At 41.9% G+C, this 14,314-nt stretch overlaps 1 protein-coding gene across 6 annotated transcripts in view; it reads left to right on the plus strand.

The window, feature by feature from the left end:
• The window catches only part of KLF12 (KLF transcription factor 12), a 255,559-nt gene that overhangs the window by 90,601 nt on the left and 150,644 nt on the right, over positions 1-14,314 (plus strand). For 5 of the 6 annotated variants that reach the window (XM_082063806.1, XM_082063805.1, XM_082063809.1 and 2 more), the window contains exon 3: positions 6,645-6,734. The exons of the other annotated variant lie outside the window; for it this stretch is intronic. In XM_082063806.1, coding sequence (XP_081919932.1) covers positions 6,645-6,734 — 90 coding nt within the window. The remainder of the gene's footprint in view (positions 1-6,644; positions 6,735-14,314) is intronic. 6 annotated transcript variants of the gene reach the window in all.

Here is a 14,314-nt window from a genome sequence, read left to right on the forward strand (position 1 = left end):
AAGGACTTCTTTGGAAGTGAAGGTCTTCAGGAGGCCGAGGTAGTAGGCAATTGTGTAATTCTTTCCTGTGAGAATTTAGAAGACATTCTATCTCTGGAAATAGTTATGTTTGAGAAGAGATGGTAATGTTTGATTCGTTATCCCTTGAAACAAAGAGGGGGAAAAAAACATTTTCAAACTTTGGAAATCTTACCTAGTCATATTCTTGAAAGGATTTGTTGTATTTTCAAAAGCTTCACCCTGAGTGGATTGCTTCAGATTTTTAGCACTGAGGTATTATGCTGTCTGTTCCTCTGACTGATGAATAACTTCTCCGTAGTAATGTAAGTAATGAGAATATAATACATTAAGGTATTCATGTTCAGAAAAATCAACAAGGTAATCTTATTGCTAGAGCATGTAAGTGATGCAGGCTACTTTGTGTTTAGTTCAGTGATGTTTTTAAGATACCAATATAAAAAACCAAACCTTTAAAAAAATGACATATTTCACTTTTTGTGTTTCTTAGCTATCAAGACTATTATTTTCACAAAAATTACTCAGAATCTTGGAACTATAAAATGAGAATATAATGAATTTAGAGATTTCTGCATGTACAGAAAAGTGTAAAATGACAAGAAGATGAAGCAAGGCAAAGCTGTAAGTCATGGCTTTGAGACAGGAAGACTGCATAAGGGCTGTCTCAGCTCTTAGCTGTTCAAAAGTACTCTCCTTAAACCTGAAACTTTTTATGGAACTATAATGGTGAATTTGAGACTGCTTTTCCCCCAGCTGATGCTTTGTTTCTGAAAAAAAAAAAAGTGTGTCACATTAGAAGCTGAGTTTGTACAGAAGAGTAAGGGAAGAGTTGGAATGAAGGAATGAAGTTGGGCCTGGGAAGAAGGAGGGGCGGGGGTGTTTTGGGTTTTGTCTTTGTTTCTCACCATCCAACTCTATTTTAATCAGCAATAAATTAGTTTTCCCCCAGTCGAGTCTGTTTTGCATCTGATGGTGCCTCATAAATGATCTCCCAGTTTTTATCTTGACCCATGAGCTTTTCCATCTTATTTTCTTCCCCAGCCTGTTGAGGAGGAGGAGTATGAGAGCAGCTGTGTGGGCAGCTGGCCAAGGTCAAACTACCTGAGTTAGGAAGCACTGAATTGTCAGCTGAGCATTTTTGGTGTCTCATGGAGAAGTTCAGAACCATCAGTGGCTTCGTCTTGCCAACATGCAGCTCTTCATTGTTACTAAGTAAGCCTGTTGACTTTGTTAGTGACAGCAGTAACTAGCATCATGCTTCTTGCTTCTGTACATCTCTCGTGTTCGTGAGATGAACAAGAAAAGGAGACTGTCTTCCACAGGAATGTAAATGTTGATCAGGGCAGGAAATGTGAGATGTGGGTTCTGGGGGCTCTGATGCCTCAGCTCACAGCTTTCTTCCTGGGAAAGCACGGGGTTGTTCTCATCACTGTCTGGCCAAGTTTGGGAGAGCATCATTTCATTTCTGATGCTTTAGTACTGAGCAGCTGGGTGTGAAAATCTTGGACAATGGGAGAGACAACTGTGGTATGGGATAGGGATGTGCAGTTTCTGTCATCTTGTGCTTAGAAGAAATTATGGAGGGGGGTTATGAGTATCTTTAATGGTGTCTCAGGACAGGAGGTTGGCTGTGGCAACAGCTCTGCTGTTGTTGTTAAAAGTTTGCAGCGTGATTCTTAGATGTATAGCTTGGCCAAATTAAAAACTTGGCTATAAAACCACAGCCTTTCTCATGGGCAGAGCCAAATTTCATAATAGTGTGGTTCATAATTAAATAAGCACTACAGGATGCTGTGAGGTTTTGTACCAGGATAAGATAGGAGTTTTTGTTTTATTTTCTCTTCCTTTACAGTATCCAAATATAATTTGATTAAACTTGCTGCGGAAAGATGTCTGCATGAAGAAAGTGCCAGTTGTAAAGGTGCTGTACTGATAATGGAGGCCTTTTAGGAGGGGGGAGATTCTTTTTACTAGACTGATTGCCATAGTTTCTCAGAAGAGGAGCTTGTAACCCTGAAACCTTATCTGTCTTCTCTACCAACTGCTTTAATAGCAGTTGCCCATATGGACCCAGGTATGATTTGTGTTTTTAATTAATCTTTCAAGGGAATAAATGTCCAAAAGTGATTAGTAAAAGACTCCAATGGATGACACCGAGGAAGAGAGGTTGATCTCTTTTAGGATGAGCTAGTTTATTGGTCCAGGAGAACAGATGTTTTAGTAAGGTTATGCAGTGTTTGGCTTGATTATATGCCCAGTTTAGGACACACATCTGCTATGTGTTTTACCTGGGTGGGTGACTGGAGTCCACCAGGTGGGTTGGGGTGGGAGGCAGGGGAATAGAGAAGGAAGGGCTGTCACACAAATTCAGGTCACCTTCAGCTGGGCAATGTTGGGAGCTGTAACTTTGCTGCCACAGCCGATGAAGGAAGTTGAGCGAGCCAGGAGGGAACTGCGGCCTGAAAAACACATTAACTCAATCCATCATATCAGGAATCTCTGCTGGTGGGTCTCCTGAGGGTCATCAGTTAACGCAGGGCAGTGGAGCAGCCTGGCCTCGCTCAGGTGTGGATGCTCCATCTGCCTGGCCGACTGGAGAGGCTCCTGGGGGAACTCAATTCACACTCCCAGCCCCTGTGGGGATGAGTCAAGCCCCTTCGCCTTAGATGACTGCCCACCGTATGCAAACCTCGGCAATTATGTCCCATTTGCTGGATGGCTTTGAACACACTGTAGTGCAAACGCTGGTTATTGCAGGAGAGCACAGTGTGGAAAAATAAGATTTCTGGGTGAATACTGGGCTAAACATGTCATCCATATGTATAGCATGCAGACTGGATCTACTCAGCTACTGCTAGTCAGTGGCCCCCCCAGGATGTGTCACACAATGTCCTTCCAGTTACAAACACAGAGGAGATCAAATAGTTTGGAAAGAATCTACTTCTGTGATTATTACTGTTCTGAATTATAAGTGACCCAACAGCCAGATCTATTCACTGCATGTACTCTTCAGACCAACGCTCAAAAGGCAGAGCGCTGCTTTTAAGAAATATGATTTTAGAGAACAAAAAGGGAAGCGAGTACTATGAAAATTTAGTTAAATGTAAATGTGTTAAATGGTACATGAACTAGTCAGGTTTTCATGATTTATCAGTTTTAAACTTCAAAGGCTCTGGTTAGCTTGCATTTTTAAAACTAATGAGTTTATCGCAGCCAGTGGGGAAAAATGGTTCAAGTATATCAGCTGTAAATTGGTACAAAGCACTAAAAGGGACATTAGCCTCTAATCAGATTCTAACAGTTCATTAAACCTGCCGTTCCTCGGTGGCACTTTGTCTTCCCCCCTCCTCCTGCGCAAGCCAGCCTTGTCCCTTCGTTCAGGCGGGTAAGACCTCCTCGGGGACATGCAGCAATATCAGCTCATCCTTCTTTGTCTACAAGCTGAACAGCCTAAGGGATGCTTGGCGATGGTATATTCCTGATCTTGCTGTAAAACTCAACTGTGCCGTGTATAAATCAAGAAGGGAGAGGCACCTCTCTGCTTGCAGAACAGGCACTGGGCGGGGGGCAGGGATTACAGAATCACAGAATGTTAGGGATTGGAAGGGACCTCGAAAGATCATCTAGTCCAATCCCCCTGCCAGAGCAGGAACACCCAGATGAGGCTACACAGGAATGTGTCCAGGCAGGTTTTGAATGTCTCCAGAGAAGGAGACTCCACAACCCCCCTGGGCAACCTGTTCCAGTGTTCTGCCACCCTCACTGAGAAGAAGTTTCCTCTCATATTTAAGTGAAACCTCTTGTTTCACAGTATGTTTGGGATTGGAAGGGACCTCAAAAGATCATCTAGTCCAATCCCCCTGCTGGAGCAGGAACGCCTAGGTGAGGTCGCACAGGAACATGTCCAGGCGGGTTTTGAATGTCTCCAGAGAAGGAGACTCCACAACCTCCCTGGGCAGCCTGTTCCAGTGCTCTGTCACCCTCACTGAGAAGAAGTTTCTTAAATTTAAGTGGAACCTCTTGTGTTCCAGCTTGATCCCATTACCCCTTGTCCTATCATTGTTTGCCACCGAGAAGAGCCTGGCTTCGTCCTCGTGGCACTCACCCTTTATATATTTATAAACATGAATAAAGTCACCCCTCAGTCTCCTCTTCTCCAAACTAAAGAGCCCCAGCTCCCTCAGCCTTTCTTCATAAGGGAGGTGCTCCACTCCCTTAATCATCTTTGTTGCCCTACGCTGGACCCTCTCCAGCAGTTCCCTGTCCTTCTTGAACTGAGGGGCCCAGAACTGGACACAATATTCCAGATGTGGTCTCACCAGGGCGGAGTAGAGGGGAAGGAGAACCTCTCTGGACCAACTAACCACCCCCCTTCTAATACACCCCAGGATGCCATTGGCCTTCCTGGCCCCAAGGGCACAGTGCTGGCTCATGATCATCCTGCTGTCTACCAGGACCCCCAGGTCCCTTTCCCCTACACTACTCTCTAATAGGTCATTCCCCAGCTTACACTGGAACCTGGGGTTCTTCCTGCCCAGGCTGGCTCCTTTTGTTGCTCCACCTCAAACCACATCCCAACCCCTGGAGCTCAGTGACGTCTGGGGTCCGATTCTGATCAGTAAACAGTGCACCGCCCTTGCTGGGAAGAGGGATGTGAAGCCTGGAATGGTTTCAGCCAGCTGTTTTGTGCTGTCAGAGTCCCCCCTGCTTTTTTCCCCACTTCGAACACTGAATAAAGACTAAGGTGCACAAATAAATTGCTAAGAAGACATAGGAAGAGCTTTTTTTTTTTTTTTTTTTTGATTCTTCCTGTTGTGTCAAGCTTAAAATACAGTAGATACACAGCGGTAGCATAGCATGGACCAGGGTGTCTCAACAGGTTGACTCGTCTTAATTCACACGCGTTAATGTGGAAGAATTCTGCTCAAAATTACTTGTTTGATCTGAAATTTTGTAATTTAAGCATTTAGAGCTTTTTATGAACTACCTGAATCTACTTTTTAAGGAAAAAAATAGAGATTGCATTTGCCGTTTTGTTTGCTTATCTGCTTTAACATCAAATTCTTGCCTGCCCTGTAATATCAAACAGCAGCTGTGTGTACAGTAACACAGGGGGTTCAAAGTGGGAGTGATGGGGATTTTAAGGAGGTCATTTGCTCTGCCTGTGGCATGGCCTTGGAGCATGGGTGTATCAGTTGCCTTTTTAGCGTAATTTATTTGAATTACAACAAAGTAAAAGAGTATACAAAAATCAACAGTAGCTGTAATACTTAAATCCTTGAAAATGAGGGATGAGGTGCATTAGTTGGAAAAAAAAATGCTTGAAGTAGTTTAAGGTTTTACAACATATTTTGGAAGCTCCATTAGGGCAGATCATTTTTCTTAAAATTTGCCTGAAGCAACTATGATAAGAAACAGGGTTATGAGTATATTCCTTGTGAATAACAGCACCACACAGCACTGAACACATCTGCTGCCTGTGAAACACAGGGAAAGCATTTTTTCCATTACAGTGCTGTTATTGAGGACTGTGAGGGAATGGTTAGAGCAGAGGTGAGTTTTGAATGTTGCCTTCCAGACGCGGCTGCAGATAAGTTGGTGGTTGTCAATGAGCCACTTATAAGTGATCAACGCTCTGGTTTTGCTATTTTAAAAACAGCTGCGGCGTCTTTGTATTTCTGTACCCGCTGACCAAGGTGTCTGGATTTGTAAGGTCAGATTCTATCTTGAGGGATAAAATGTCTTTTATTATCTCCGTGTAGTCCAAAGTAACCGGCAGCTGAAGGGGCTGGCTTTCCAACACCAGCCTTGGGCCTTGGCTGGAATAGAAAATTGACTTGGGTTGAGGTCGTGTTGGAACTGAAGGCACAAGAGGTTGTTTTGCGTGTCTCCATCCCCCAGCAGCGGGATGAGACATTCATAGCGAGGATGTTGATTCAGGGAAGCACAGTTCTGCAAATCTCTCTTCAGGTTGAAGCTCTCGGCATATACTGCCCATTACTACAAGGACATTTCATGTTTTTAATGTGCTTTTTTATTTCTTTTGTCTCAGGGGTGAGTACCTGGAGGGTTTTATTGACCAATGCTGATAACTTTACAGGATAATGAATGATATGAAGTCTGTGCAATTGTTTTGTGTTAATTTATGGGGGAGGTGTGTGAACAGCCCTTCACTATAACTGATCTGAATTCAAGTGTATGCTTTCTATAGGTAATACAGAAGTACAGATGTTTTGATTGAAATCAAATATGCCTAAGTATACTGCCAAAAATTTGAAGCTATTTGACATCACTGCTTTCCTTTCCAGTTCTAAAGCAAAGTATTTATATATGTGCACCTGCGTGTTTAACTTAAAATTAAAAAAACAGTAATTGGAGATCATTTTTCCCTTGTTGCTTACAAAGATTTAGTTTGCTTTTAAGGATAACTGAAAGTATAACTTACTATTTTAAGAGAAGTAGCTGTTTAACTTGGTAGCTACTGCTTGAAGTTGATATTACGTCTTCATTAACTTCATTTCCACTAGAAGAAACTTCTACAATATTATAGAACTAAATCAGCGAATGAAAGCAAGTGTTTCTCATGATTTTTTTTTTTTATTAACCTTGTCCTTTTTTTGCCTTAGGACATCAGCGCCTTTGAGAACAGAATGTTAATGCTTGATGGGATGCCGGCAGTCAGAGTCAAAACAGAGCTGCTGGAATCCGAGCAAGGGGTAAGCAGAGGTTTCTGTGCGGCCTCACTGCAGCACGCTGGTGGCCCTTCCCAAGCTTCACTGTGGTTTGCCGTCCCTCCTGTTCTATTGGCATTTTCTTTTTTACTTTCTTCTTCATTTCTACTGGTTTTGAAGCCTGTTTTCTTGGGAGATGTACCAGTGAGCGTTTAGTCTCATCTGCTGGAAGCACAAAGCAAAACTCTGCGGAAGACTCATTGAAATTATCTGGGATAGCTGAGATGCTGTTGGTGTGACTTTGTGATTATAAAAGAAGGTGCAGTTTAAAAAACCAGGAAAGAATAATGGTTTATGGTAAAAAAAGCCCATGCTTGTTCTGTCCCATTTCCTGTTTGTGCAAAACTGCTTGCTTTCTGATGGAATACACTTGTTTATCATTATGATAAGAGGGCTAGAAGCTTCGGGTGGTTAAAGCTGCTATCGGGTCAACTGCTGACTACGGGACAGAGATCTTGAGCAGGATTTTGAATTTTTTGCAGAACAAGTGTTTGGCATTGGAGAGGTAGATTTTAGGAAAATGGAAGACTGCATTTTTGGATACAAATATTTTCTTACATATGTAGTAATAATTACATCAGGTATTGTAGATTACTATGAGGGCATCTGTATTTAATGGATTTTGTGTTACCATGAATCTTTATTTCCCTGTGTGTATCTTCTGTTATCCCAAAGAATCCAAGCTGCCTCACTGCTTGGAAAACAGATGCCTTCAACAAGCAGAGAGCATAATAGAAGCAGCAACGCTGTTGCTGTGTTGGGATGGTTTTTGCCTCCTTCTGTTAATTGACTTTTTTTCTTCCTGCTATTTTCTCAATTATTTAATCGAGAATTTAAATGATATGGAAGAGAGGGAATTAACTTTCAGGATGACTTAATTCAAGAGACTTGCAAGGAGATATCAGAATGTTTTTGAGGGTTTGAGAGGGAAAAAAACCTTGACATTTAATGGAGTTCTTGCTCATCTCTTTGCCTTCTTGGGAGCAAGCACCCCCAGAAAATATTCCAATACAGCATAGTTTGAGGTAACATGAAAGCTGGACTATTGTTATGACCCATAATGATGAAAATACAGATCCATTAGAGGTAATATTTTATACCTTGTGGATGCTTTGTATTATGTCTTTGTATGTCATATAAACCTTTCTCTATATTATTCAGAAGACGTGTTTTATTGGTATTTGCCTTTGTCTAGTTTAAAATAAATTCTATGCATGATGCATATTACTGGGTCCTTTACGAAGAACACTTCTTTAGCAACGTGTGATTTGATTCTGGAAAACGTATTTGGTGTCTTAGGAACTGGGAGGAAATGAACAATTTATATAGTTTTTTAATTTCCTTAGGTGTTTTTTTAATGAAATTTTACAGACTTCTGTGTAAGCCGAAAATGACGTCATCTCTTTCCCAGTGACTGAGCCATTGGACAAAGATCTCGTCTTGATTTGGGATTTTATACCCTTTGGTACTAATTAAGTGGTGTCTGGTCAGGAGTCTCTGGCACCTTTACGACTCTTCATTAGGGAACAATCAGTAAATACAAAATGAATTCTCCAGTTCACTAACGGAGGAGCTAGCCATTAGGATGGCATTTTTCCAGCAAACAGCTTAAACTCTAAAGAGAAAGGTGGTTGAAACAGATGTTTTAGCATGTGCTTCAGAGACTGTTTTGAATATGTAGATGTTGGTAGATATAACAGGGACAAAGGTTTGAAGGATGTGATTACCAAAGACAGCACATGGAGCTGTTTGGGAAGATGAATATCATAACTGGGAAGAATAGAGTGAGAACTAAAGTGTGATCCAAGTACTATGAATTTGAAATTGCAATGTTTGTTTGTATTATTATGATGCCTAAATTCCCTAGCGTTGCACCTCCATTGCAACATATGAGTATGCAGGGAGATATGATTTCTGCTTGGAAAATTTGCAAACTCATACGGCATTTTGAGTCCTCTGAAGGTAGCTGCCAGAGCCTCCTCACTTAAAATGCTGAACACCAAACAAGACCAGGCAAATTCTTCCAAAACCTGCAGAAAGACAGCTGAGTTTTGTGCTGTTCCTGCTTGGTATCTGCTATTTGGTCTGGGTTTCCTGCAAGGGCAAAAGTGAGACATGGTTTAAGGGTTATGAAAAGAAAGTTTCCTCTGTGTTTAGAGGATCCTGAAGGCTTTGTCAGTTGTGGAAGAATGAAACCACCAGAGTCTGGAGCACTAGTGGCCCTTGACCCAGGGTGGTGAGTGCTGGGCGATCAGACCAGAGCACTGAGCTGCCATGCCTCACTAACGAGGCTTTGGAGGAGCTGAGATAACATCTGATCTTTTGTCTGAGAAGGGCTACAGGACCGCTTTGAATTGTCTCCCGTTTAAGTCTGAACCTATATTTCAAATAAACATCTTACTGATCTTAAAACTGATTGTGGTGAAGAGCCTCTCATAGCTATACTAGGAGTTACCTGTTGTGAAAGCATGCACCTGATTTTTAATCTGAATTTATCTAGCGTAAGTTTCCAGCCCTGTCCAATGACAGCAGGCTCATGAGGAAACTTCCCTTCGTGCTGCTGTGTGACAATTTCATTTAGCCCTTTGGGGGCCAGGCGGTACAACGGGTGGTGAAGCAAGAGGAGTTGCTCCCCAGGTTGCTGTCATGGTGCCGAATGCTGCCACATGTGATAGCTAAGCAGCTCCATCTTGGTGGACCCTCTGTGTTACTGCTAATGGATGTTTACAAGGCAACTGCTGCAAAGCTTTATTGAAATTAAGTTAATTGTGTGTTCTAAGATGTGTGCCTACATCTTTTTGGGCTACTGAATTCTTCCCTGCAGGACACATGAATGCATCAGCCAGAAAAGGTGTTTTCTCAGTAGTTGTGCCTTGATTAGCTGTTGCTTGTGATGCGTGACCTCCAAGGTGGGATTCTCAGAAAAGACCTTTGCGTGGGGAGCATGGATATTGTTTCGCTTCCCCACTGTCCTGACTTATCAAGTGTTGGCCTGACGTGAAAGCAACTGTTAGAGGTGAGTCTGGTTGCTCCCTGGGCAGCTGGAAGGACAGCAAGCTGGCATGGGGGTCAAATCCTTCTTGTGTGCTGGTGTGCCCCGTGGCCTTCGTGTTACCATGGCATCCTTTGTGTTACATGGTGTAGGTGAGGCAAAGATGCGGAGGTTTTTTCAGTAGTTGCTTGGTGCTAGCACTGAATTACTAGCAAAGAGCAGGAGCTGGAAGGTACCTCTGTGATTCTGGGTTTGGCTCAAAGGCCACAAGAACCACAGAATCATAGAATACCAGGTTAGAACAGACCTCAGGGATTATCTGCAAAAGCACAGTATAGATGAGATGTCCCAGCACCCTGTCTAGCCAAATCTTAAAACTGTCCAGTGTTGTGGAATCCACCACTTCCCTGGGGAGATTATTCCAATGGCTGATTGTTCTCATAGTGTAACATTTCCCTTGTACCCATTACCCCTCCTCTTTCCCATGTGACTCCCTGTAAAAAGGGAGTCTCCATCTTCGTTGCAGCCACCCTTCAATACTGTAACATGGTGATGAGGTCTCCTCTAAGCCTTCTTTTCTCAAGGCTGAGCAAGGCCCGTTCTTTCCGCTTTTCCTCATGTGGCAGCTTCCCAGTCCTTTGATCTCCTTTATGGCCCTTCTCCGGACCCTCTCCAGCTTGTCCACAACTTTTTTGTACAGCAGGGACCAAAACTGAACACAGGATTACAGGTGTGACCTTACAAGCAGGATAATGAGGATAATGATTCAGTCTTTGCTGGTGATGCCCTTATTGATGCAGCCCAGCATCTCGGTGACCTTCTTTGCCACAGTAACACACTGGTCACTCATATTGAGCTTGTTGTGCACCAGGACCCCCAGGTCCCTTTTCACAGAGCTGCTCCCAGCTGGAGATGGGCTAAATACCTACATCCTTGCTTCAAATGGGAATTGTCATAGTGTTATGTATACAATGCTGGTGTGGTGGATTACTTTAGCAGATGGCATTACTATGTTGTCATGTCTGTTTTTACTCCAGGGTTTTAATTTATTTTGTAATTTGAGGAGTTTAATGATTAAACAGTATGTGTTTATTCTGGGACTTTATTAAAAGCCTTTTTTTAAAAATTCATGTGTCTCTCTACAGTTTGTAAACGAGTTACCCACCGACCTGTTGGCTCAAGCAGTAGAAAATACCACTGCTTAGTAACCTCAGTAGAATGAACAGAGAGAGACCACTGCAGTAACTTGACAACATAGGAATAAAAAGCTCAGAAAGAAGTAACTTTCCTCTTCCCTTTGCATCTACTCCACCAAAACAGAAACACAATAGGAAAAAAAAAAATACAAACAGCACCAGATTTTAACCCTGAGTTGGTTCTTCACTTATCTTTTGTGGCATATGTCTGGTAAAATAGGCACCACCTGGCCGCATGCATTTAATTCATCAGAAACTCATATTCTGGGTAACCTGGTCTTCGCCTGGTGTTGTCTCTTAACTATGTGTGGTAGTAGTAGTAGAAGTCACTCACGATGTAGATGAGCACCAAGGCAGAGCAAATATTGTGCAGAGATGAACATTTTGTGCTGTGTTTGGATACCAAGTCAGGCAATCAATCCATTGCATTCCAATGTTGCTTTTGGTTTTCCTGTTGGAGTCCTCGGTGTTTTTGCAGGAGAGGTTAAGTGGAACATAAGGTTCTTCTCTACCATCTGTGCATGACCTCCATGGTCTTTAACTTTCTTGTTAGGACATGTGGCCCATGCACCAGTTCCTTCCAGCCTGTGGTAATGCAGTAAAGACAAACCTGGGTTTAAAAGACATCGAATTCAAGCTAGGTGGTTGTGGGAGAATGGGAGATATGGGGAGATACAGGTTACTGGGCAAATTTGGAGCAAAGAAATATTTACAAGGGAAATGGATTTTCTCGTGGCTTTGGAAAAAGTTAAAACAGTTCTGCTTTGTTTTATCATCACCAATTTAGCATAGTTTAATGATTTTTAGAAGGCCATCATCATTAACAAGAACAGATGCTTATTTTTTCCAGTGAACTACTGTCCTTAATTTCTCACAGGAGATTTAATGCAGACTGTTGTTTGAGGCTTCAAGAAGACACAGTGCTGCTTTAATGACTTTATCACAAATGAAAAAAGACATTACATAAAAGATATCGCATTGCCCTTTAACAAGGCTTCGTTATTATCTCCCCTACTGTGGAACAGGAGCTAGCATTGCTAATAAATTGGTAGAATTACTTTAGAATTGTGAATTTGCTTATCATATAATATCCTCCAGTGACCTACAGCTTTAGATCTTTTTGTCTGCAGTAAAAATCTTTGTGTCAGTAACCAGCTTCAGAGAAGGATTTGAAGAAGTCCTTCTCCGTGTAGGTGTACTTCAGTAGGAAAAAAAAGTATTCGTTCTTTGGCTGTGCCAAAAGCTATTTTGAAAAGTAATATTCATCACTGTAGAGCTGTACAGAGGCTGGATTAATTTAAATGGTAATATAGACTGGGCGGTGGATTTGTTAGCTAATGAGTACTTTTAAGAAGTTAGGATGGGTAGTGCTGGGTGACTTCAGTGCAAGGTCTGAAGGTCTTGCTGGTCATGGTGGGATGTGGTCCGGTTTCTGAAAGCCAGTAAATATGTCTGACTTAAACACATGAAGTTACACTTTATGAAGTTTTTACAGAGTCAGGCTACAAGCTTTTTGTTAAAATGAGGTATGAATGTGAAACTTATGTCCCACAATTAATCTTCAGATATGGAGAATAAGGAACCTCTAATTTTCATCAGTGTTTTTGTTTCCAGATTGGCAGTCTCATCCATTCCTGTGCCTGTATTTTGTCCTCTGAAATAATAATTTGAAGATTATGTATTTGATTCTGAATTCACCTCTTAATTCTGCTTGATTTGTCTCCATTCCCATGCCTTATGATGCTGAATTATGAAAAGAATTACTAAAATGAGAAAACCCTTTAACAAGCTAATATTGTTCTCTTTGTCTTTCAATTCCAACCAAATTATCTTGTCATCTCATGTCTGAAGAATGTCATCTGTGCTGATGTTACTATATATATAAACATGTTCTACCTTGGCCTGGGTAACAGTGATAGAAATATGCTTTATTTTCAGAGATTTCCAAAAATACCTGTTGAAATTCAGTTGAGAATAGTCTCAATAGCACAGCTTGCTCCTAGACTATATGGGGAACTGTTTTATATTGATTCGTTTAGCTTATGTAAATTGTTTGTATTATAAGAAAGAGTACTTGTAATATTTGCTGTTTCAATTTATGAATCTCTGCTTCGCTCAATTTTTTTTTTTAATTACTTGATGCTTAGCACGACTGATTTGGGAATACAAACAGAATATGGACAATGCACATGTGTTGATCTCTTTTGCAAAGAAACTAGCCCTTTGTACTTTCTGTTAGCCTATCTTGCAATAGATGATACTTACGGAGTGTTACTGAGGTGTTAAAACACAATTGATACAATTCATGGTTGCTTTACAGTGTCATAAATATATGACATTCTTTAGAAAGAGATTGTCAAGGTTTAAAGCAAGGCAACAATAAACTGGTGGATGCTCTCTGTTACCCCTTTGCCATCCCCCCCACCCTCTCCTTAGATAGGAAAAAGTGCTAAGACTGATAAGGAGGAAGGAAGAGAGGCTTAGACTTGCAAGACTGGAAAATTTTAAAGGCTTTACTAATGCTACTAATAAATAGAGAAAATATACAAAATATACAAACCCAGTCTTGAATGCCCGATATGGAGTTGGCGTCACTCCAGCTGCGGCAGAGCTGGGAGCTGGTGCGGATCCAGCAGCTGCAGGGCAGGCACACAGAAGTCATGGGTGGGACTTCACAGCAAACATGAAATTGAATTCAGGATTGCAGGGTCTCAGGCCTTGAATGAGGGCACGGGTGGCAGGGTCCTCCTTAGATGCTGGCCATGGTTGAAGAGAACGAGACCCGCATGATCTCTATCTTATATAGTGTGTATGACATGGATGGGATGGAATAATTGGTTGACTTTAGTTGCCTGTTCTGTCCACCCCTCCTTGCAAACACGCCCCTTTCATTTACAGGATGTGTGGAATTTTACCAGTCTTCTTGGCTGTCATAGCAATAAATCTAAACATGGGACTTCTTCTGCATTCCATTGGTCGCTCTTACCAGTTTCAGAGCACAATGTTCAACAAACATGTAGCTAAATTCAGGAAAGTGCAGTTACGGAGAAGAACTTAACTGAAAGGAAAACTCACTAAAAGAGAACTGCTCTTGTTTTTAACAAAACCAGTACAGAGATCAAGATGTGATCCCAAAGACCAGTGGGGACATAATCTACAGGACATGGCGCAATGCCACGTGAGACGTACCTAAGGAGATAAAGCTTCAGCAGTGCTTGGGGAATGCGCTTGCAACCCAGAAGGGTGCAAAATATCCCAGAGGGTGCACCAGAGGTGTATCTGTTAGATTAATTAAGCCAAGTGAAGCACCACAAGCTGATATATAGTCTGGGTGCTGTTTCATGTTAAGTGGAAGCTCGTGTGAAGAATACAGGGTA

Source organism: Streptopelia decaocto (genome assembly GCF_964273445.1).
Source record: "Streptopelia decaocto genome assembly, chromosome: 1".
Taxonomy (NCBI): domain Eukaryota; kingdom Metazoa; phylum Chordata; class Aves; order Columbiformes; family Columbidae; genus Streptopelia; species Streptopelia decaocto.